Source organism: Odocoileus virginianus, chromosome 33, assembly GCF_023699985.2.
Source record: "Odocoileus virginianus isolate 20LAN1187 ecotype Illinois chromosome 33, Ovbor_1.2, whole genome shotgun sequence".
Lineage (NCBI taxonomy): Eukaryota > Metazoa > Chordata > Mammalia > Artiodactyla > Cervidae > Odocoileus > Odocoileus virginianus.
This window is the reverse complement of record NC_069706.1, coordinates 26,835,167-26,859,948: the sequence shown is the minus strand read 5'-3', so window position 1 is coordinate 26,859,948 and position 24,782 is coordinate 26,835,167. Positions and strand designations below refer to the sequence as shown.

General features: G+C 42.8%; 1 protein-coding gene across 5 annotated transcripts in view; it reads right to left on the bottom strand.

Moving 5' to 3' along the window:
- Window positions 1–4,304: 4,304 nt before the first annotated feature.
- The window catches only part of CRCP (CGRP receptor component), a 41,285-nt gene continuing 20,807 nt past the window's right edge, over window positions 4,305–24,782 (bottom strand). For 4 of the 5 annotated variants that reach the window (XM_020873947.2, XM_020873917.2, XM_020873953.2 and 1 more), the window contains 3 exons: window positions 21,695–21,790; window positions 19,801–19,858; window positions 4,305–14,551 (listed from right to left, as the gene is read on the bottom strand). In XM_020873947.2, coding sequence (XP_020729606.2) covers window positions 14,402–14,551; window positions 19,801–19,858; window positions 21,695–21,790 — 304 coding nt within the window. In that variant the 3' untranslated portion in view covers window positions 4,305–14,401. The remainder of the gene's footprint in view (window positions 14,552–19,800; window positions 19,859–21,694; window positions 21,791–24,782) is intronic. The other variant, XM_070461267.1, reaches the window with a different exon arrangement.

The following is a 24,782-nucleotide window of genomic DNA, read 5'->3' as shown; positions in this document are numbered from 1 at the left end:
CTCTGTCCATGGGATTTTCCAGGCAAGCGTACTGGAGTGGGGTGCCGTTGCCTTCTCCAGGGGCTCTTCCTGACCCAGGGATTGAACCCAGGTCTTCCACCTTACAGGCAGATGCTTTACCGTCTGAGCCACCAGGGAAATTACAAAAAAAAAAAAAGACTGGGAACTATTCTAAATTGAAGGCAACTGAAGAGAAATGATAAATAAATGCACTGTATAATCTTTAATTAAAAACTGAATTGGGGGGGAAGGCTAAGAAAGTCATTTTCAGGACAATTTTGGGGAAATGTGGATATTAGTCAGTAGAATTAGATCAATGTTAAATACTCTAGGTGTGATCATTATAATGTAGCTTGTGAAATTAATTCTTAAAAACTCAGCTCCCCAGACCCACTACATTTCACTACCCATCACCTCTTTCAAGGAGGGTCAAGAGCAACATGCCAGAGCCACACCCAGGAAAAGTCACTTTATGTAGTTCCAGCTCACAGCTTTAGTGGCTGAGCTCAAGGAAGATTTTAAGGCTCAGACCACAAACTGGCTGCCTGTGAGCCAAATGTAGCCTGAGGATTCATTTGTTTGGCTTGTGTGGCATAATTAAGTTCTGAATTAGGTACTAATGTCTTAAAAGAAGAGATTTCACATAAAAACATGTATGTCTGACTTAAAACAAACCTCGCCTATCTGGCTAGGAGGTCTCCTACTACCATCTTTTTATTTATTTATTTATTTATTTGACCATCTTTTTAAAAAATGGTGTATCTCAAAACCTTTATTGAGGTATGGTATACAGACCCAGGTGGTGCTAGTGGTAAAGAACCCATCTGCCAATGCAGGAGACATAAGATCCCTGGGTGGGGAAGATCCCCTGGAGGAGAGCACAGCAACCCCCTCCAGTATTCTTGCCTGGAGAATCCCAAGAACAGAGGAGCCTGGCAGGCTATAGTTCATAGGGTCACAAAGAGTCGGACACAGCTGAAGCGACTTATTACATACATACCATAAACTGCATATATTTTAAGTGTATATAGTTCAGTGTGACTTGACGAATGTATGCTTAGTTGTTGTGTCCAACTCATATGACAAATGTATATACCTGTAGAACTTCCACTACCATGAAGATAGAGAACATTCCTATCATTCCCAAAACTTCCTTGTGCCCCCCTCCCACTACCGGCCCAGGGAACCACTGATCCACTTTCTCAGTATAGTTTTGCCTTTTCCAGAATGTTATGTGAATAGAATCACAAAATATGTACACTTTTGTGCTTAGCTTCTGCTCAACATGTTTTTATCCATAATGTTGTGTGTACTGGTAGTCTGTTCATTTTATGGCTGTACAAATCTTCATTGTATGGACATACTACAAATTGTTTATCCAAATTCCTGTTGATAGACTTGGCTTATTTTTATCTATTTATGACTAAATCTGTTATGAATTTATAATTAAGACTTTTTATTAAAAAACAACAAACTTTGCTAAACTGGAATTGGGACAGGCCTGTAGGAGGAGCTCTCATGACCATGATGCATCATCAGTCACACCAGACAGGAAGAGACCTCACCTACATCTCTGACAGGAAGGTGCCTCTACATTATGATCCATCAAGAGGAAGAAAACATCTTTCCACTCCATGATGGCCCAGCTAATCAGACTGTAGAAGACCAACCAATAAGAAGCCACCGTACTTTGGATTCCCAGCTTCTTCCAATGGACTCTTTGGTTATCACAGCCCCTCTCAACTCCCTCCTTTTCCCCATAAAAGCAAGTTCCTTTTCCTTGTGCTCTGCATTTGCCTATGGTGTGCTGTCATTCACTTATCCCAAACTGGAATTTCTCTCCTATCAGTAAATAAACTCACTTTGGCTGCTAAAATAGCTGGCTATTGTATTACTAAAGTTGACATACTTGGTGTCAGAAGTGGGATCCAAAGGAGGTGGACGCAAGAGATGATGGCTCCCAGAACTGAATGAGGTGCCTGCAAAGTCCTTTATGCTCATTGGTTCTGTGGTCAGCACCTGCTTTCAGTCTGGAGTCTCATTTTGGGTTCCAAGCTCCACTCTTTTTGCACTTAGAGCTCCTGGACTTCATCTGGAATCTGGAAAAGTTTTGTTCTTTCTGGATCAAGGCTTCTTCATTAGTGAGTATTAAGTTGTTTTCTGGAACATGGTAGTGAGGTTCTTTTGAGGACCAGGCTAAGGGGGATCTAAGAGTTTGTTTTATTCCTTTTGGAATCTGGGCCAGGACTGCAGCAACTTTCTTAGAATTCTAGGCGAACTTAAGAAAATAAGACCCTGGCCATCTAAATGCCCTGAGGGCAGACCTCCTTTGGGGACTCCAGTTGGTTTCATGTGAAAAACTACAGGCTCCCCACATGTACATTTTTTAACAAAGTAGGCTGAAAAACCTAAAGGTTACTCAGAATTACCATGGCCACTATGAGGAATTTCCAATCTTCCTAAATTCATCCTTAAGATCACATTGGAGGATTGTGATTTTAAAGTTAAAACAAATGGCATATTTATTTTTGTTAGTACCAATAAGCTTTCAGATACACTCAATACTCTAAAATTGCTTCTCAGCAAGGTACTCTTTCTAAATTGGCAGACACAACCGAAAAACTAGATTAGAAAAAGAACAAAATGACTTCTGAAACCTCCTCCTGTGTTCCCCGCCCTCTGGGTTCTGTCTGAGGGCCCTCTTCTGTATCTTCCTTGGCTCTTGTCTCAGGACTCCACCTTGTAGTCCGGCCCCACCCCCGATGCCATCTGCCCTCTCTCCTCTGTGAAATCCAGCCCCTTTAACACTGAACTATCATCTGAGGATCCAAACGTCAAACCCCTCGTTACTGTTTCTAAGTTAACTGGAGCAAACACACAACAAGAAGGAAAGATTTAAATAGCAGTTGCCTTAGATTTTTGGTATTTCTGTCTGTTGAAGGGTTTTGGGAATTCATCCATCCTGTTCAAAAGGGGGAATCTTTGTTTTAAAAAAGTTCACCTTATGGAGCACTCCTAAAAGAGGAGTCCAAATCTTTAGGGAGCCAATGTAATGCATTCTTTGATTGGTCTGCAGAAGCTTCTAAAAGGCAAACTGACTTCATAAAGAGCTCTAAAAGCATCCTTAACAGTATGCCAGAAACACAATTTGGATCTAACTATTCTTTTGAGTTTGATCTGAGACACGGCTGAAATTTAAAACAAACGTAGAAGGTCCCCGTTTCCTTCTGTCTGTGTTTTCATGTCTGTAAGTGTGTGTATATACATGTGTTACAGATGTGTTTTCATTTCCTACCTGCTGGTGGTATTGCTAAAATTGATTTGCAGAAGAGCTCTATTTAATTGGCTTAAAAACAAGCAAGCAATGGGACTTCCCTGGTGGTCAATGGTTAAGACTTCAAGCTTTCACTGCGAGGGGTTGGGGTGGGGGGATGGGAGTTGATCCCCAGTCTGGGAACTAAGATCTCACATGTCACAAATCACAGCCAAACAAACCAAACCAAACCCAAAACAGCCCAAAGCATTTATACCAGTTGAAATATAACAGAGACTGGATCCAGAGCTTTTCAGGTTTACATGATCTGAGATTAATTCTGGTGTATTAAAGCAAGTTTGGAGTTTTTAAGTAAAACAAGCATGTCTTTAGAGCTATCAACACTGAAAATAATGCAGGCATACAACTTTTATTCTCCTTGAGTTTACTGGTCAGGTAAGTTCATGTTATCTTTGTTACAAAATTTGTTGGCAAGAAAAGTAACTTGGTATGATAAAAATTTTTTGAGTTATCTAAACAAGTAAACTGGATGTGAATGAGATAGAGGTTAATAGGCAATGCTTTTAGGTAGCTTCCTCAAATCTTTTGGGGGAATGTTCTTATGTACTTTTTTCCTTTTTTTTTGTTTTCAATCCCTATGAGAAAATAGAGAAGAATTTTCAGCAATGCTTTTCAAACTACAATTTGTAAATCAGTGAATCATGAGATTAACTGAATGGAGGCACAATCTGCTATCTGTTTAAAAGGAACAGACTAGAAAATTATGAGACAATATTGCACATAATAAAAATTGCATCACAAATTTTTTTTCAGTTACATATATATGTCCATATGCTGTTATAAACTGTAGCTTTTGCTGTTTTAGTGAAAAAAAAAAAAAAAATTTAAGCTTTGACCCAGAGGACAGGATAGACTGAGGGATCCCCATTCCCATTTGGACTCAAGAATGCTGACATCAAGGATGAAGGGAAACTTGTTATACTGGGTTGGTCAAAAAGTTCCTTTGATTTTTAAGTAAAAATAAGACACATTTTTCACTTTCACCAAGAACTTTATTGAGTAACATATTCACTGTTTTGTTCTATAACCTGCTGCCATTTTTCAGGCAACTTCATAATTCCACCTTTCCCAAACTTTTTATCTTTTTGAGCAAAGAACTGTTACAGGTGCCTTTTACTATAGGGCACTGAAATTTTTTTGCCATTAAGATAATTTTGAAAAGACCAAAATAAATGGAAATCCAAAGGTGCAATGTCTGGTGAACACTGCAGATGAATCAGAACTTCCCAGCCAAGCTGACCAGTTTTTTTTGCCTGGTCATCAAAGAAATACGGAGTTTTACATTACCTTGATGGAAGATTGTGGGCTTTCTGTTGACTAATTTTGGACACTTTTTGTTGATTCCTGCTTTCAGTGGGTCTAACTGGGAGCAGTACTTGGAAATAATTGTTTGGTTTTACAGAAGGAGCTCATAATAGAGGACTCCTTTCCAATCCTATCATCACTTCACCGGCCTCTGGTGAGGTTGGTGGTGGTTCATTTTGCTTGCCCACAATCTCTTCTGTTTCACGTTATTGTACGGTGTCTACTTTTCATTCAGGGCTTCCCTGGTGGCTTAGAGGGTAGAGCATCCACCTGCAATGCGGGAGACCCAGGTTCAATCCCTGAGTCGGGAAGGTCCCCTGGAGAAGGAAATGGCAACCCACTCCAGTACTCTTGCCTGGAAAATCCCATGGATGGAGGAGCTCATGGGGTCGCAAAGAGTCGGATACGACTGAGCGACTTCACTTTTACTTTTCATTGTCCATCATAATTTATTTTAAAAATAGAAAGTTTTTGTTATGTTTCAGTAGAACTGCATGTGGAAATATGGTCAAGGTTTTTTCCACTTCACTTATGTAGAACCCAAATTTATCAAAGCAATTAACACAAACAAGCGGGTTAAAGTGATTTTCAATCTTCATTTGAATATTTTGAGCATGTCAGCTATCTCTCAAGTGGTATAATGCTGACTGTTCTATTAATGTCTTGACTTGATCAGTATCAATTTCAACTGCTCTACCCAACTGTGGAGCATCACCCAGTGAGATCTCCAGCCTGAAACTTCACAAACCACCTTTGACATGTTTGATCACTCACACCACCTTCTCCATATACTGCACAAATCTTTTTTTGTGTTTCAGCTGTGTTTTTCCCTCTCTTGAAATAATAAAGCACAATATGCTGAAAATCTTGCCTTTTTCTTCCACCTTCAACATTAAAACAGCTATACAAAAATTTACCAATTTTGATAAATTTTTAATGCACACAAGTATGACAGGTGTAATAATATAACCTAACAAAATTGTTTCAAATGAAGTTAAAGACAACTGTTACTAGAACCATCATACAGAAAAAAAAATCAAAGGAACCTTTTGGCCAACTCACAGAATCTGATCACCAAAGCATGACAAGCATGACTGAATGGTGGACTGTCCCATCCTCTTTCCTGTGCCCCATCTTCCATCTAGGCTGCAGAGACAAGACATCCTAAAAACTCCATTTCCCTGACCCCACTGCAGTGGAGCGCCAGATGGGAGTCAGCATCCACTCATCAGGTGCTATGGTAGATTCAAGATTGCTTGCACCCCTAACCCTAACTCTACTCCTCCCACTGAGAAAGTGAAAGTCACTTGTTCGTGTCCGACTCTTTGCGACCCCATGGACTATATGCTCCATGGAATTCTCCAGAACAGAATACTGGAGTGGGTAGCCTTTCCCTTCCCCAGGGGATCTTCCTAAGCCAGGGATGGAACCCAGGTCTCCCTCATTGCAGGCAGATTCTTCACCAGCTGAGCTCTCAGGGAAGACTCCCACGGAGTGGTGGAATCTAATTCCTCTCCCCTGGAATCTGACTGGCCTTGGATATTTGTTCAGCCAGAAGAATGCAGCAGCAGTGACCTTCTCAAACTCTTGACTGTAGCTCATAAGAGGCCTTGCAGCTTCCATCTAGGCCAACCTCTTGGAATGCTTGCTCTAGGGCATTTGCTATGTGAGAAATCTGACTGCCCTGGGACAGCCATGCTATCTGCAACCCAAACATTCTGAAGACTCTGGAGGATGAGAAGTATGTGGAAGTGCTCATTACAGGCGTGAAGAAGCTGTCCTGGAAAGAAATCTTTCAGCAGTAGCTGCTTCCAGCGCAGATCAGAACCACCCAACCAAACCCTCTCCTGACTCACAAAATTATGATCAAAATAAAACGGCTATTTAAGCCACCAAGTTTTGAGATACTTTGTTACATAACAATACATTAACAGAAAAGATTTTTCTTCTCAAAACTTGTGCTTGGAATTGTGTTAAACAGAGAGACAGTGGCATGCTTTGCTCTTAGGGTGTCTTGAAGTAGATCTCTGATAAACAGGGAACTTTATTTCAGGCCTCCACCCTCACAAGTGTCAGAGTAGGGAAAGTTCTAGGACGGGACACACGAATCAAGAGCCATCACGCTGAGAGGATCTAAAGGCTAACACTAAGGACCACAGGAGAGCCAGGAAGAGCTTGGGGTACAAAGTCAGAAATGAAGCAAGACAGATAAACTCAGACAGCTAACATTTGCTGGACACTGACCATGTCAGGAATGCATTAGCACTCTGTGAATATGATTTCATTTGATAGCCCCCCCACTACTATCCCAGGTTACTCTGATTACTCACATTTCATAAATGAAGAAATCAAGGCACAAGGAAGTTAAGTAATTTCACAAAGTCCGACAACAGGTAAATGGCAGAGCCTGGATTCATCTGGCCCAAAGCTGGTACTCCTGCTAGCCACTCACCAGTATGGCTCCCAAGAGCCAGGGCCAGGTCACTCAAAGGAGGGCAAAAACTAGTTCTTGGAAGTTCTTGAAGAATGCAGTTTTCATCCGAGAGAGGGTTGGCAATCCTCCAGACGAGGAGCTAGGCGAGGTGACCCCAGCTGACAGGACAAAGGGTGAATCCCCGGTGATGGAGGTGAGTATGGGCCTGGTGGAGACGCCCAGTTGCAGCTGGAGAGGTGAGTGTCCATCGTGAAGCCAGAGCCAGTAGGGCACCCGGGACCGAGGCACACACCTGCCTCGTGCATCCCCGCGATCATCCACCAGGCTTAGGCCGCTATCAGCCCTGGACAGTCAGCCTCCCACGGTGGAGAACTGCAGACACAGGTTCAGCACCTCCTCTACCAACCTCATGTGATCCTAACCCAGTAGAGCTTGTTCGTGGCTCCATTTCTGACCGAAATCCCTCCTGTGGCCTCGCCCGCTTCTGGTGACTTCTCCCTCCTCCCGGCACTCAAACCATGGCTTCCCTCCAGGTTTTCTGGCTAAGCATGCACTGCCCTGGCCCTGACTCCATGGTCTTCCTATGATTCAGGGCTCTGGCTCCCGGCCCAGGACCCCACCCTCCCTATGTTCTGCTCCTCCCAGCTAAGGCCCAGAGGAGAAAAGAATGGGAATGTTTACCTCAGAACTGCTAGCTTACGAAGACCCTGCACCCTTACCACTTGGGCCTTCTGGTTCTGTGAACCCAGCTACTGACCCAACCACACCTGCAGAACACTGTGGATACACAGTGACCCATGAAGCTGCAAGCAGGGGATCAGCCTGAGTAGCTGGTACTCCATCAGGGAATTGGCTCCTCACTGCAGAACACACCCAGTAGGTCAAAGCCCACAGTCCTGAAGTCTGTCTGTCCTACCCCGTCTCGAGGTTGTGGGTGTTCAAGCAAACAGGCTTGCTCAGCAGACCTGATGCCTAGAGTCCCAAGTCTTTAGCTAACACTTGCTTCCCAAGCTCCAGCACATGAGCTTTAGTTCAGTCCAGAGTCTACACCCATTTCTACTCACTAGGAGCCCTTCCAGCGTTGTCTGACCTCTTCAGCTTCAGTCCCCTCATCTGTGACATAGGGAACAACGCATGGTAAACACCTAGGGCAGTATCAGGAACACAGCTGATGAACAAAAACAGGAGCCATTGATTCAAGAAAGAATCATCAACAGATGCTTAAGTTAATGAGTGAAAGTTTGATGAAGAACAAGATAGCTATAAAATCTTAAAGATGTTGTTGTTGTTGTTTCATCAACTAAACCATGTCTAAATTTTTTACAACCCTGTGGACTGTAGCCCACCAGGCTCCTCTGTCCCTGGAATTCTCCAGGCAAGAATACTGGAGTGGGTTGCCATTTCCTTCTCCAGGGGATCTTTCTGATTCAGGGATCAAACTCGCATCTCCTGCATTGGCAGACAGATTCTGAGCCACTTAAGCCCAACTTTAAAGTATCTCTACACAAATTACTTATTAAAGGGAAAATAATCAAAGGACACTATCAAGAGAGTGAAAAAAGCCCACAAATGAGAGTAAGTATTCGCAAAGCATACATATGACAAGGAGTTAATATTCAGAATAAAGAACTATACTTCTACAACTCTACAACAACAAATGCAATTCAAAGGACTCAAATAGACACATCTCCAAAGAAGAAATACAAGTGTTCAATAAGTCCATGAGAAGATACTCAACATCACTAATCATTGGGGAAATGCAAATCAAAACTATAATGAGATACCACTTAAAACCCATTAGGGGAGCTATCGTTAAAACAAAAGCAAAACAGAAAACTACATATGCTGGCCTAGGATGTGGAGAAACTGGAATCCAAGTGCATAGCTGGTGGGAATATAAAATGGTGCTGCCACTGTGGAAAGATAGAAAAGTCATTGTGACAGTTCTTCATAAAGTTAAAAATTGAACTGCCATATAAATCCAGCAAATCTATTCCTACATTTATACTGAAAAGAATTGAAAGCAGAGATTCAGATACTTGTACACCAATGTTCAGAGGCAGAAACAACTGAAGTGTCCATCAATAAATAAAATGGATCAACAAAATATGATATACATACAATGGAATCTTATTACCTGCTACAACATGGATGTAGTAAACACTATGCTTGGTGGAATAAGGCAGACACTGAAAGACAAATATTTTATGATTCCACCTGCACTAAGTACTCAGAATAGGCAATTTCATAAAGATAGAAAGTAGAATAGAGGTCACCAAGGGCTGCAGAAAGAGGGGTAGTGGGGTGTATTGTTTAATGGTGAATTTTAGTCTGAGGTAATAAAAAATGTTCTCAAACTAAATGGTGGTGATGGCTGCACAACTGAATATACTGAGTTGTTAAATTTAAAATAATAAACTTTATATGTATATTTTACCATTATTTTTTAAACATAAAGGGTGCTCAGGTCTGAAGCAGTATGAAGTCCCTTTGAACTCTCTAAACTGACTGGTGAGGGCTTGCTTGACAGTGCCCCACACTGAGAAGACACATGTGGGATAAAGTTAAAATTGAGCAGAACAGGAACAACAGACAAAGAAAGGCCTAAATCAGGGTCTTAAAGGACTCGGCAGTAACATTTGGGGCTTGTAGGCTATGGAGTTCACGGTGCAACTTCTCAATTTTGCAGGTTTGGCCTGAGAGTACCCATAAACATACATAGATGAACGAGCAGGGCTGTGTTCTAATCAAACCTTGTTTATGAAAACAGGAGGCTTCTGCCAATCCTGGGTCTACATAAAAGTGCGGGAGGGGAAGAGGGTCGGCAAGGTATCACAAGGGAGCCCTGTGAGGTTAGGAAAACCATCCTGAACCACACAACTCCTTCTAAAAGTTCCAGGAAACTAATTTCATATAAAAATAAACAGCAGAAAATTACTAAGGTCAAATCTCATTCAAAGTTATTATTTAAAAAAAAAGAAAAAAAAAAAGAGAAGTATAACATTTCTGTAAGATGAGACCACACCAGAAATATATGCATATAAAATAGCTCTAATTACAATTAACTATCTTAAAACCAGTGCTCGCTTCGGCAGCACATATACTAAAGTATTTTAAAACCAGCTAAACATTAATAAGAAAATGATACATGACATGAAAGAACCACGGTAAATGAAATTAGAAAAACTCATAAGAGTTATACTTTACTCAAAGAAACACTTAGAAGTAAAAGGGGAAAAGATTAAGACTAAATTAGAAGAAACACAAGACCAAATAAATGCAATTTTAAAATGCCTTTAGCAAAACAGGAGGAAAATTTTTAAAGAAATCACAGAAGACAGTAAAATGATTTGAATGAAAATGACAATATGACAGATTAGCAAAGAAGAATTGATATAGAATATAGAAGCTTCTGAAGCAGAGAATTGAAGCAAGTGAACAAGATACAAAAAATCAAGAAAATATATATTAAAAAATCAAGGTATACATATCCTGGTATAAAATCAAGAAAATCTGTAAAAACTCCCAGGAATGTTCTCAAATTGAGGAAAAAATATCTAAAACTATATATACACCATGTATCCATGTATCTAAGAATACTTAAACAACCAATACCAAGACACATTCTAGTAAATTTACCAGATTTTCAGGAGAGAAAAAATCCTTTATGCATCTGGGGGGGGGGGGGGGGGGGAGAAGGCAAGTGGCTTATATGAGAAACAAAAGGAGGATATTGTCAGGTTTTTTAACACCAATGCTTGATGCCAGAAGAAAATAATAGAGTAATTGAGTATCTTAAATCCAAGGGAAATAAAATGTGACTCAAAAGACTTTGTATCCAGCAAAACTGACGTTCATATATAAAAAGCACATGCTATTATCAACATGCAAGAGCTCAGGGAGGGCCTTCTGGAAAATGGCAGATGTGAGCCCAAATCTTGAGTTAGAATCTGGGTACTGGAAGAAGGGGTACAGTATAAGCAGATGGCATAATATAAACAAAAGCATAGAGATGGGGAAACAAAGAGTATTTTCAAGGATTGTTCTTTCTTTCACTAACTTACTCATCCTTCAAGTCTAAACATTACTTTCTCAGAGAACCTTTCCTGACCCTACCCGACAAGGTCAGGTTCTCTGTAACATGCTCTCTTAGCTCATTCTTGTTTCTAATTTGAACCACTGTTACAACAAAATAATGAATTGTGAAACTGGTCATTTACCATCTCCTCCTTTAGAACATAAAAGCTTTCTGAAGGCAGGGACTCAGGATGACAGAGTCACATCATAACCCCACTGCCCAGCCCAAAGCCTTGCCATCACAGTCACTCAATGTGCTGAGTTAACGAATGGGTGGATCCACTTAGCTGGAACGGAGGGTTGTACATGAGACTACAAAAATTGGAAGTTTTATTGGGAACCAAATTGTGAATGACCTAGAAAGCTAGGGTTAAACACCTGGATTTTTCTCCTTCTTGCTTTTTAAATTTAAAAACAGTGACGATTTAGCAAAGGATATACTGGGGGATTAATTCTCTCATCCCTCACTAGGGTAGAAGCCTTGAGAGCTGGTGTGCTCACACAGTGACTGACTGGGAGAACACCACCCATGATTTTATAAACAAGCCGTGAATAAATAGCAAGTTCTCTGAGGTGGGAGTGGGTACCATTTAAGCAAAAAGAGGCAAGGCAATTATTGGGTTGGCCAAAAAGTTCGTTCCATAATGTCTTATGGAAAAACCTGAATGAACTTTTAGGCCAAGCCAATATTTGGCTAAACCTCTAACAGTGAGTCAGCTTCATCTTTCAAGGGCTCAGTAGTACTTTCTTAAAAGATCAACTTCCCTCAGTGCTGTGTCTCCCAGAGTGACTACATTGGGTGTCAGTCTCTATGTTTGGGGACATAATTTAATTATGGACTATACCTTTAATAACTTTCAGAGGCCAAGGACAACAGGCAAATAAGCACAAATTTTTTTTCTTTTTAAAGAATAAAACAGCCACCCAATCAAAAACTGAAGCCATACGGAAGGATATAAAGTGAAAAGCAAGTCGCACAGACTCCCAGCTCTCCTTCCCAGATGATACTGGTTAAGTTCCTTGTGTAAATTTTTATTTCTAAAATGTGGATTATTAATGCAACAGGGATATTACACAGTCCATATTTCTTATAAAGGTTCAATCTTCTAGATCCTGTTTGACTTAATCAGAGGCAAAATTCAGGTCCCAAATAAAGAAACTGAAAATTTTACTGAAATTCAACACAAAATTTAGATCTAAATAGATTCAACTTAAGCAAAAAACCCAAAATTAATAAGTATATATTAGTTTTTAAGTCAGATTTCATTTTATCTCTTACTACCCATGGTAAAATAAACTCTTCTTAGATTTTCTAAAATAGTGTAAGTCGGTAGTCACCTGGAAACCATTTACTAACTAATTAAACCCTAAATCCATGAAGAAAAAGTACCAAATGCACTCAAGGTCAAAATGAAACAAAGACATAAGCACCTGTATGCCTTGACAAAACAACAGCTCCTGGTAAAATTCCTGATACTCAAGAGAGATTTAAAAATAAATGTCCTGTTAATTTCAATGTTGCCTGTAAGTAGATCTCAACTGATCCTTAGATGATAAGGTTAAGGTAAACATAACTGCCTACTGTGGGGGCTGAAATAATCTGGGAATTGTAAGAGGTGGGAAGTAATCCAATTAACAGAAGCATTGAAAATATGTGATCTTACAACAAAATGAGTATGAATTTGAAAAATGTCTATGGGCATTTTCTTCTCGAAATAAGAGAGTAGAGTGAATACAGGGAATTAATTTTTAACAATACTTCTAAGATCTAAGGCAATCATACGTCTGGGGCTACTAAACTCTCCAAAGCTTGAATATTAAGAAGTTCCTTGCATGGTAATTATTCTAATATTTTAAATTAAAAAACTGACACAATAGTCAACAAATTCAAATTCTTATTATTAATCAGCCTCTAGTTCTTCATACTCCAGCCACAAAAAGAGCTACGAAATTGTGCCCTCTTTATTTAGGGTTTCTTTTTTTTGGGGGGGGGGTGCCACAGCTTGCAGCACATGGGATCTTAGTCCTTACTACAGATGAAACCCACACCCCCTGCAATGAAAGCACTGAATCTTAACCCCTGGACCACCAGAGAACTGCCCTTTTTAAAAGATGCAAACCATTTGCCCCCTGTGCAAATGAAGCTCACCTAGTTGCAACAGGCTGCACCTGTCACAAGGCAGAAGGTGTTCAGAAGGGAATAAGGCAGAACACACTGAAGGTGTTCAGAAAGGCAGGTGACACGGCCATTCAGCCTGCCACTGCTGCTAAGGCGTTTCAGCCGTGTCCAACTCTGTGCAACCCCACAGACGGCAGCCCACCAGGCTCCTCTGTCCCTGGGATTCTCCAGGCAAGAACACTGGAGTGCCTCTTTCCAACTGCAGAGAGCTGGTGTCCTAACATTGAAGACTAACTAGTGAAACTGCTAAACAAAGGCCATGCCAGTAGAAGAGAGGGGCCTTTAGACCTGATGAAGAGTTGTCCAGGCCATTCTTTTATTTAGTTATTTTTTTAAAAATATTTATTTGGACACGGGATCTTCAATCTTCACTGTAGCATGCAGGAATCTTTTTTTTTTTCTTCTGAGTTGCAGCATGTGGGATCTAGTTCCCTGACCAGGGATGGAACCTGGGTCCCATACATTGGGAGTGTGGAATCTTAAGCCACTGGACCACCACGTTCCTAGGCCAATCTTTTCCTATGTCTATTGTTATTAAGGAAAAGATTCCTCTAAGGTGAGCCAAGCTCAGTGGCTCATTTTAACTTAGAGCAACTATTTGCTGCTTCATGAGTTGTCAGCCATCTAACAGGATTCTCCTAAGTCAGCTCTCATTCCAGCAGTGCTCTGCATCCCTGCTTGGGAAGCTCCAAGGGAAGCAGATGAAATTAATTAGGATACAGCCCATTAAAGCCAAGGCAAGTATTTTACCAGCTGTGTACAGAGACCTTCCCACAACCATGGCAAAGGCCACAGAAGAAATATTTTTACCGCTGAGAGTTCCACAGTCACTGTCCTTTTTGACTCACTCCTCCTCTCTTCAGCTCTCTTCCTGACCATCTCAGCCAGTCCACCATGTTTGTTCTCCCAGAGCACAAGGATTTCTTTTAAGATTATTTTTGTGGTTTACCCAACTAACCGGGAAATGAGGCCTGTTGGGACAGAAGGTAAAATCAAATAAACAATCCTCTGAACGTCTGGGAAACGGCTGCTGGGCCTTCAACTTCAGGAGACACTCGCCAGCTGTGCTCTTCTACGCGGGGTCCTCCTCATCCATCGCCACGTCGTCACCGGTATTCTGCTGCTGCTCGGCCTCTGGCCCCGCGGGGAGGATGCTTGTGACGGTGTGGAGCAGAGCTTCGATCTGCTCCTCTGTCAGCCGTTCCTCACTCTCCTCCACCATCTGCAGAAGGAAAGAAAACCCTTCAGGACTACAAAGAGCCTCACAGACTGGGCCCACCCCCAACCTCCCCTCCCCATGTTGTTCCTGGTCTCGGCCCAGCCCCTCAGCACAGAACTCAGGGGCTGGCTCCTGAGCCGCCCTGGGTCTCCAGGCCCTTTCCGCCTTAACTCCCCAGGAGGGAGAAGCCTGCTCAAATGCCAGGGTAAGCCGATGTGGCTGCTCCACACGAGTCAGTGAAAAAAGCAAGTTGCAGGTTAGCATCTTTTCTTAAAGAAAAAGCAAACCTTAACAGTTCTCTACCCATCCACATACACACAAAATACACTACATATACAAAGAAAACTCACCTGAGTAAAATGGCATTTTATATACACTTTGGGGTATCACAACCAGCACATCTGTTAACTTATGTACTGTATCAGCAGCTCAGCTGATGACTGCCCACTATGTGCCAAATGGTTTGTTTACTTTTTCTAATCCTTACTACTATCCCCACTGACAACAGCTCCTGGGCCTGGCACTGCGTCTTGCACTTCACACCCATTTTCTCTTTTAAACCTCATGACAAGCTCAGCAAAGGGCAGATCTAGAATCCAAAGCCAGACCTGTCCATCTCTGACTCCTACAGTCTAACACATACCCTGGGCCATGGTCATCTCCTGGGGACGCAGAACAGGAGCCTGAGGGGGTGACGGCTGGGAAACAATCTCTCACTGCCCCATCAAAGATCCACTTATAGCCCAGTTTCTGACATGGTCCTGGACATCTGAATGCACAGATGAGATCCGCACTTTCAAGCTTAACTCTAATCCTCCATGTTAATAAACACAAACCATCTTGCATCATGCAAGCAGTCCAGTTACTTAACCATGCTCATTTGTAGGCATTAGCCATCTGTCAAAACAGCTTTCTCAACTAAAGGTGTCCAGGGTCCTGTCCTATGGCATTTCTCAGTAACAGTCTCTGAAATCTGGCAACTAAGACCAAAAGGAGTTCCAGAAAGAAATCTTGGCAGATTTAAGTATAGCATGATGACAAGCTAGGCTTACAATCCTCAAAAGGACTTCAGTCTGACTGCCTAGCTGCACAAACAACAGTGCAGAAGCTAAAGAAGCCAGGTGACATGCCCAAGATCAAAGTTCTGGCAAACCACTACCCTCTTCATTCACCTCAGTCCAAAAATGTTTCCACAACTAGAGAGTAACACTGGGTGTTCTAGAATAAAGATTCAGAGTAAGAAAAAAAAAAAAAGATCCAGAGTGAACGAATGGAGCTACTTACCATTACGCTGTGAGGTAAAACAACTACACTTTATAAAGATTCAAAGGCTCCATGTAACTTTTCTACTGAAAAAGAAAAAATCCTCAAAAGCCCACTTTTAAAAAAATCAGCCATGTAAAATTACAGTCTGTAAAAGGAAATATTCTAACATGCACTGCCTCCGAAGAATGAAGGGGGAGGAAGGAGACATATACCTGATTTGATAATTTAATCTTGAGGGGAAAATGATCTCCATTCGGGAAAACAATGTCTCCCAGCTTATGAATAACCGGCACACATAGTTGCTGATGAACTGCTTCCTGCCTCAGGTGAAGAATGTGAGTGTTGCAAGACCAGTGACAACCTCCCACCATTATCAGCGTTCCTTCTCACAATCACTGCACCAGAACTCTCAAGGCCGCTGAACGTAAAGCAAGGACGACCAACAGACGAGAACAAGGAGGCTCCGCGCCGCACGGAGACGGGCCTGAGCTCACAGCAAGCCGGGCAGGGCCTCTTGAGACTTCGAATCCCAGCTCCTTCCAGAACTCCATGGCCTCCAGCAGGACGCTTCTATCAACTCCTCTTCTGGAGATACCGGATGGCACACCAGAGTCCACTGGTTTGAAACGGTTTGGTTATATGAGTTCTGAGGGGTCTTTTTAGAAAACCAAACAGGGAGGATTTCCACAGGCCACCTTCCTGCATCCAGTCTCTGGGTCTGACAGATCTGGTTTCAGCTAGGTGTGTTCTTGGCAATAGGGCTGACAAGCTTTACTAACTTTTGCCAAATTTGCCAAGAGCAAATGCTTTTATTAGCAAACAACCCTCAGGAACAATTATAGTCAGGAAATTTTCTTTCCTAGTCACAGAAGAAAATATGAGCTGTATTAAGCAAAATGAAATATACACAAAAAAGAAACTTGCAGAAACAAAAAACTTACTAACCCTCCTTGGATTGCTTGAGTGAAAAATAATAACACTACTCTTCAAATTTTCTCTCCAACACAGAAGTAACAGAGTTCAAATAAAGAAATGCAAAGCGGTGTCTACATTCCAAAACAGCCAAGGGTTCAAGTTGTTCAGAACATAAGGGCAAATGAAACGTAAAAAAAAAGTATTTGAGGGGAGTCAACATAAACGATAAATTTTTTATATGTGAAGATTATATCAGTTACCAAGGGCTGTCAGACTGGGCTGCTGCACTCCAAAAATGTTTCTCACTCTAAGTTGCCAAGCCTAACCTCCTACTCTGCTCAAAACAACTAAAAATCTAATAACAACAGGCACTTCTAGCTATTTGACCCAGAACAGTTTACTTTACCTCTATAAATTTCAATTTTCTCTAAAGTAAAATTAAAGTAATGCCTCTAATAAGGACCAAAAAAGACATACATTTCAGTGTTTCATAAAGCAGGAAACTATATGATTCAAGCCTTTTTTTTTTTCCCAAGCCTTTTTATAATCATTAAACTACAACAGGCACTGATGGTAGCGCTGATTAGGACCGTGGTCTGTGAGGTCCGGGAGTTCACAGTTCTGTGTCAGGCCAGAGTTCACAAATGGTCCCAAATGAAGACACAAAAGGGCATGGCAGAAGTCTCAGAGCTGGTGGCCTCCCCATTTCCTCACACACAGCAGGCAGTCAGCTGTGGATCTGAGGATCACAACAAACCATGGCTGAAGGATTAACCAGGGTAATTGAAAAAGAGAAGCTTTTCGGCCTCCAACACTGAATCCTGACAGACGCTGGATGTTGGGATTACTTCTGGACCTAAGGAGAACACACGGCTGTAAAGCTAACATGGAGAAATTCTCAAGTTCTCTGCACCTTCCCATCCAGGGAAAACCTCATTTCTTATCCCTTTCTGGTGAGAAGAGACATTGCTACACACCTTGATAAATGATTTACTACCCTTTATGGCCAGATCCCTGGCTGGGAAAAATCTGGCCAAAAAATGCTGGGAAACAACATAGACAGCTTTTAACAAGGTCTATCTACCTGTGGAAAGAAGAGGATGAACATAGTCTGAAGAGACGTCAGAGACCTTTCTCCTCGCCACGCAGCAGCACAGGGCTTAGATGAAGAACAGGGCTTCTGAGTCAGACAGACCACTGGGGCACTCACTGCCGAGACCACGGTGAGGGCATTAAAGGTGACACACACACAGTTTCTGGCACTGAGTCTGGCATAGAGCAGGCCAACTTAATAGCAGCTAATCCTACCAAGTACTAAGAGCCTTCTGCAGGCTCCAGGATGAGGTCACGCTAATCCTCCTCATCTCTTCTCTCCATCTGTCATTAAGCCATGAATAACATATGTTGCTGATTAAAGTTGGAGGAGACATGACATGTGATCTTTAACCCAGAGGGATGGGGATTATTTTCTTGCTGTTTTGTTTTTTTCTCTTTTCTAAGCTGAATTTCCAATATAGTCAAAAGCATCAGAATAATTGAGGGTATTAAAAAAAAAAAAAGTATCTCTATTTAGCCTGAAGACCAGTTCCCCCTAAAAGGCACCCTTTATGGAAGGAATTCTTCTAATTTAATTTTGGGTGCATTTTAAAGGGTAGAAACAAAATGTTGAGAGGACAATTAAACTTTTAGTCAAAAAGTAAATATCCCAGGACTCTCTTAAAAAGGGTTTGGTTTTGTTCTTTTTAAGCGACTCTTAAATATCAGAGGTATTTTCTGCCATTTTCTTCCATATTTTTCTAAAGGAAATTTGACAAAGAGCTAAATACTTATAAAAGTGACTTTGAAAACTGCTTTATTTTCATTTTATTAATTCTCCAACCAAAGTTTTTCACTTGCAATTGAAGGGCCTGCCTAATATTTAAGAGCTTACCAGTGGCCTCCGCCCGGGACACGGAAGAAAAGAGCACCACACGGCAGGACGGCAACCGCTCAGCCTGCAGCCCTGGGCCTCCGCCTCACATCCTCCTCCCATCACCTCTGCCGTCTGCCCTGGCCTGTGTGCGCGCATGCTCACTCACTCAGCGGGGTCTGATTCTCTGTGACCCCATGGACTATAGCCTGCCAGGCCCCTCTGTCCATGGGATTTTTCAGGCAAGAATACTGGAATGGGTTGCCACTTCCTCCTCCAGGGGATCCTCCCGACTCGGGGATCAAACCCACATCTCCTGTGTCTCCTGCACTGGCCGGCGGCTTCTTTACCACTGAGCCACCTGGGAAGCCCTACTCTGGCTCCCCCCATCCTGAAACTTAATGCTGTGCTTGTGGTTTAGACTCTCTAAGTATTGAATGGTTACATGCAAAGGGGAACTAGATGATCACATGTGTGGTTTTAGAAAGCAAACTATGATTGTGGTATGGAAGACGGGTGGGCAGGGGCTGGACTGGAGGGAGGAAAACAGTGAGAAGACGACTCTAAGAGCTGAGCAGAGAAATAATGACAGGAATTACTGCAGTGCAGCACGGGGAGAAGAAAAAGCAAGAGGCGGGAGAAGGAAGAGAAGCTAGGACTGACAGACTAGGAACTAAAGGGAAACAAATGATTTCCAGGGGTCTAGCTTGGGACACTGGGCCAGGAGGGTGAGAGCGTGAGCCTGCGGGAAAGTGCACACATGCTCCATTCATCGAGAGAAGAAATACAGGAAGAGGAGGTCAAAAGGTGTGGGGGGTGGGGGCGGTAAAGAGGGAGGATAAACTCCACCAGAGCCATGCTGAATCTAACCCTACAGAGAAGCAATGGCCAAAACGGTGGAGGACACGGGGGAGACAAAGAGCTGCCAAGTCAGATCCCCAAGTCCTACAGAAGGACGACATTTCTCCAATCCTTCCTTTTCCCTAAGTCCATAGTAACTAGGATCAAACTGTTGAGGTTTCCTTTCACTTATAATATGGATGGTCTAGCAGTCTTTTTAAGTAATGACCGTTTCTGGCTTGTCTGAGGTCAGCCTTTAGAACCCACTTTACATCTCAAACCCAGAAACTAACCCACCCAAGTTCAACCCTCGTTTACTCACCAGCTGGATCTCAACAGCAGTCACAGGCCTGTGATTCAGCAGCTGAAGCTTTTCAGCTCTGTCAAAAGAGAAGTACAGAGCCTTGAAAACTCTTATACGCCTAAGGATTTTGAGTCTTCACCACGCAGTTTAGAGAACACTTTGTCAGATAACACATGGAAGAACAACTTGGAACATGGCCCTCAGTTTCTTCAACTGTGAAATGAAAGAATGAGAATGGGAGAGTCCTGGATCACTGACTCTTACTCAAGAGCACAAACATGGATTAGAATCCTAAAGGGTCCGGAGGCTTGGGTTATAAGAAATGTAACAGAGAGTACCGCTGCAGTTTTAATAAATTGTATTTGGGAAATCTTAATTCAAATTATAGTAAAGATTGACAAAAATCATCTTGGTTGTTCGTCACTTACAAACAGTTGAAAATTCCTTTTTGAGGTTAAGACTAAATGTTACTCAGACTTGACCTGTTATCTTAGTAAACAAAACCAAAGACTCTAAGGAGGCAGCAGGTAATACACGGTAGTATAAGACAAAGTTTTCTGCCCTCAAAGAGCTTATAATCCAGTTGGGAAAAGAGGACAAATAAAAGCAAATTTTACAAATAAAAGCAAATTTTAACAAAAAATTCACAATGAAGACACCAGTTATCTGCCCCAAGACAAAATATAGCTCATTGCTGCAGGGGTGCTTGAAATGCATGTACTCTCAAAGATGACAGAATTTGTGAGAGGTAGGCTCAAGAGGGAGGGGACACATGTGTACCTACGGCTGGTCCACACTGATGTATTGCAGAAACCAACACAACATTGCAATTACCTGTTAACTAAAAATAAATAATGTTTTTTAAAAAAGCTAAGACTTGGGAAAAAGTGGCTTCAATGATTGCCACCCCTGTGCAGGTGACAATTTCCACATTTCTCTCTCTGACCCTGGAGCTCTACAGCTTCCTCTTTTGAATTCAATTCAATAAACATATTCTGGAATAAAGTGATGAATAAGCCACAACTTCCAGAGTCAGGTGTCTGGGGAAGCAGTAGTTACCCAGCTCTCCCTAAGCCTTGGTTTCATCACCTGTCAAACAGGAATGGCTACAGTACTTACCTGTCTCATGAGGAGGTTACAAGAGACAAAAATTTTACCATTTAGAGCGAGAGTGGCAACCACTTATTGCTTACTTTCCATATGGCAAGCACATTTAACCCTCAGACTTGACGCTGAGACGGTAAAGAAATAATTTGTCCATGGCTACACAGCTAGTAAATGGCAGAGCTGAGACTGCTATTCTAGCTTATGTCCTGAACCGTCTGCTTCCAAAAGTACTCAGTGTTCATAAAGACGACTCACACAGTCATTTCCCCATAAACGGCAGCAGGATTAAGGCAATGCTGTCAAGTTCTACCCCTCACAAGCCCCCAGACATGCACTCTAGCCTTGAAGGAGGGCATGGCAGCCCACTCCAGGATTCTCGTCCAGAGAATCCCACGGACAGAGGATCCTGGCAGGCTACAGTCCCTAGGATCGCCAAGAGTTGGACATAACAATGCTCTTTCTTTTTCAGAGAGAAGGCTCTTGTACTGGGTTCTTAAGGATTTTCTAGGCAAAAAGGATGAGAGGAAAGGGCAGTCAGGGCAGGAACAGCACATGCAAGCATCCAGAAGAACAAACATTCATGGAGTTTTAGGAAATGGCTGCAAGAGAGGCTGTGGGACTCAGGCTGAAAGAGTCAACTGGGACAAGACCACAAGGGGCCTACACTACGAAGACACTCCTCCAGAGACACTGCAGAGCAACCAAGAAAAGGAGGGGACTTGCTGCGTCTGGAAAGTCTGGGAAAATGGAGGCAGAGACACTGTATAAAACCCCCGGATGAGAGAAAACAAAGCTGTGTACTTACGTGGTGGCGGCAGCAACAGCAGGGATGGCCATGAGAGTCTTGAGCTGCCCCTGGTCACCCTCAGGTACAGTCAACAGGCCCTGACGACCGCCTAGGCTGGGGGTGTGGGGGGGTGAAAGGAAGGGGAGAGCTAAGGTTTCCTGTCAGGTGTTTAGCCTGTCTGGAAATACTGTATTAACTGAAATCTGAATTTGAGTTTGTGGTACTTTTGGAGCCACAATGAAGAACTCACCCAACAGTTTCTCTAGTCTTAGTTCTAGCTTGGTCTAGAACTGGAGAAAAAGATCAGAGCCGGCTTTATTATGAAGGAGTTATGTGAAACCAGGAGAGTGGATATCACAGTCCAGAGGCCAGTTGCAGAGGAAGTGAAGTCCCACGGCAGACACTGTAAGGCACCTCTACTCCCGGGGCTGGGAGAGAAGGCCGCACAGGAGAAAGGAAAAGTTCAGGACAGAGGCTATCATCAACAGTGTCAAATGCGGAGGAGAAGAAAGTAGGGTGATGGTAGAGAAGTCACTGGATTTGCCAAAACGGAGGGCACTGGTGGCCTGGTCAGGTAGCTCAGTAGAACGATAGTTAAGGTGACAACTGTACTGTGAGGACTGGGGAGTAACTGTGGAAGAAATTCCTTTTTCTTTGTAAAGCAATTCCATCACTTTATTCAAATCTTCCAAATAGTCTTTGATCTACACTTTTAGTAATAAAAACCCCACAAGACAGATGCACCACAGTACAGCTACAGACATACAACACAAGTTCCCCAACAGTCAAATATAGCATGTAGAGAGCACAAAATTTAGGTGAACTGAAATTATAAGATAAAGCAAAATCCAATTTTGGAAAACAAAAATTAAAAGATTAAGAACCCCAAAATATTCTTAGCCCTAATGAGCTTCACTGGACTCAAGTCATTTTGGAGGGAGGCATTCACAATATGACCCCATTAACCCAGCTCAGGAATTCTTGGAGCCACGAGTGGCCGCACCAGGCACTCTGACAATAAATGGTAACCAGTTTCTGATTTGAAAACTCTAGAAATTTGGCTCTAAATTAATTTTGCTCTAAAGTCACCAGGCTTTTGAAAGGCATCCTCTTTGTTGTCCTCATATTTTAAACTGTTTTCAGTATGGTTTATGTTGATATGCTTTGATACCAGACAAAGCTCAGTTTTTCTGGCACCAAAGCAAAACTGGGTTTGGTTCATGGATATGGAGACAGTCTCTGAAGAGGGTCCAAAGGCACTCTCCACTTCTGTCTAAGGAGATCCAAAGTAGAAGTAGTGGAGTTGGTGCTCAGGGCACAGAGCGGGTCTCAGAGGATCCTTGTGAAAGACTAGGTAAAAGATGACAAAGACTAGGTAAAAGATGACAAAGGAGCTTCCCTGGCCCTCCAGTGGTTAAAAGTCTGCTCAGTCAATGAGGGGTACACAGGTTCAAGCCCTGGTCTAGAAAGATTCCACACGACGCAGGGCAACTAAGCCCGTGCTCTGCGAAATGAGAAGCCCAAGCACCTAGAAAGGAGCCCCCACTCACCACAACTAGAGACAGCCCGTGTGCAGCAACGAAGACCCAGTGCAGCCAGAAATAAATAAATTTTAAGAAAGACAAGCGGGAGAAGAGCAAGCAGAAAAGGAAATGGGTCTGACTGCTTTCTGCCCTGCACCACAGAATCAATGGAGACCGCTGGGAGGGAACAATAGACTAGGGTTAAGGGTGGGATTAGGGCAAAGGGTGGAAAGGAAAGGGCAGACAACCAATGTGTTTCATTCATAACAAGCAATATAAATAAATACAAATCAAAGACTTAGAGGAGATTAAAGATTAATCAGAATAATCTGGCAACTTTAATTAGAAGATCGAAGTCCTCTGCAAACCTAATGTCATGTGTTATCACTAAAAGCAAAGACCAGTATGGTACAGTATTACTCCACAGGAACTAAAGGAAGATCCCGAGGGCTGCATCAGCCACATTCATTTTATTAACAGGTACCTCCTTCACATCAACCTTTAGGCAGGTACTGCCACCACAACACACACACCCCCTTATTAAGTTTGAAAAGTGACTTAATGTTCGCGCACCAGAAAGATATCCCAACAACACATGTCTAAAGCGCAACTGCAGGTTAACGTGACTGAAGAAGTTATATTATTGTTGTACCCGGATGGCGGAATCCCACCAAACACCACAGGAGCCGCAGATCGATGCAAAAGCAGTGAGGAACTTTATTACATGCTCGAGCAGGGACTCCCTCCTCCCAACCTAATGCCATGCGGAGAGAGCCCCGAGTGATGGCGGCGATCTATTTTTACACCGTATAGTGGGGAAAGCGGGAAGCTTAAGGGGATTGGTTAGTTCTTCAACTAAGGATGTCTTGTTAGCTACTGATTGGTGGGTTAGAGCAAGGGGGTGAGGGACTTCCTGTCCTTTCCTGATTGGCTCGTTTAAATTTCTTTGTCTTTTCTCCTTCTTCGGGGAAGTTCAGCTCAAAATGGCGGTATTGTCTTAAAATGGAGTCGTTTGAATTTTACCTTTCACATTTCACAATTGTAAGAAGCTATGTGATGTCTTTGCCGGCACAGAGGTGACCTTGGTTCCTCACCAGATGGTGGAACCACCCTCTGAGCCGCCCATGGAGAATCTTCCCTTCTGCTGAATTACAAGGACCCAGGCTCCCTTCAGGACTGCAAGCTGAGCAGCACGGGCGGCCTCTCTGGCAGTGGAGGAGGAACGCTGCCAGCAGTAGCCTCGGTATCGAATCTGGCACCTGAATGATACCCTCCTCTCACCGGCACGAAGCCATGGGGGCTGTGGAACCTAAAGGGCCAGCAGTCACAGACTAGGCCACAGGCAGATACCACGAGGTGCCAGGAAAAGCAGCGGACGCAGCAGGGGCTGGGGCAGCCCCTGGTGCATAAAGGTCAGACGACAGACCTCGCAGCAGGCAGGTCAGGCAACCAGACCAACCAAGCAAGTTCTCTGCTCTGCACCCCAGGAGCTGAGCCCAGCTGAAGTCCAGTCACAGGACCACATGAACTGCAGGCACCATTTTTGGGGATGGGGGTTCCAAACATTCCCCCAACTTCAGAGG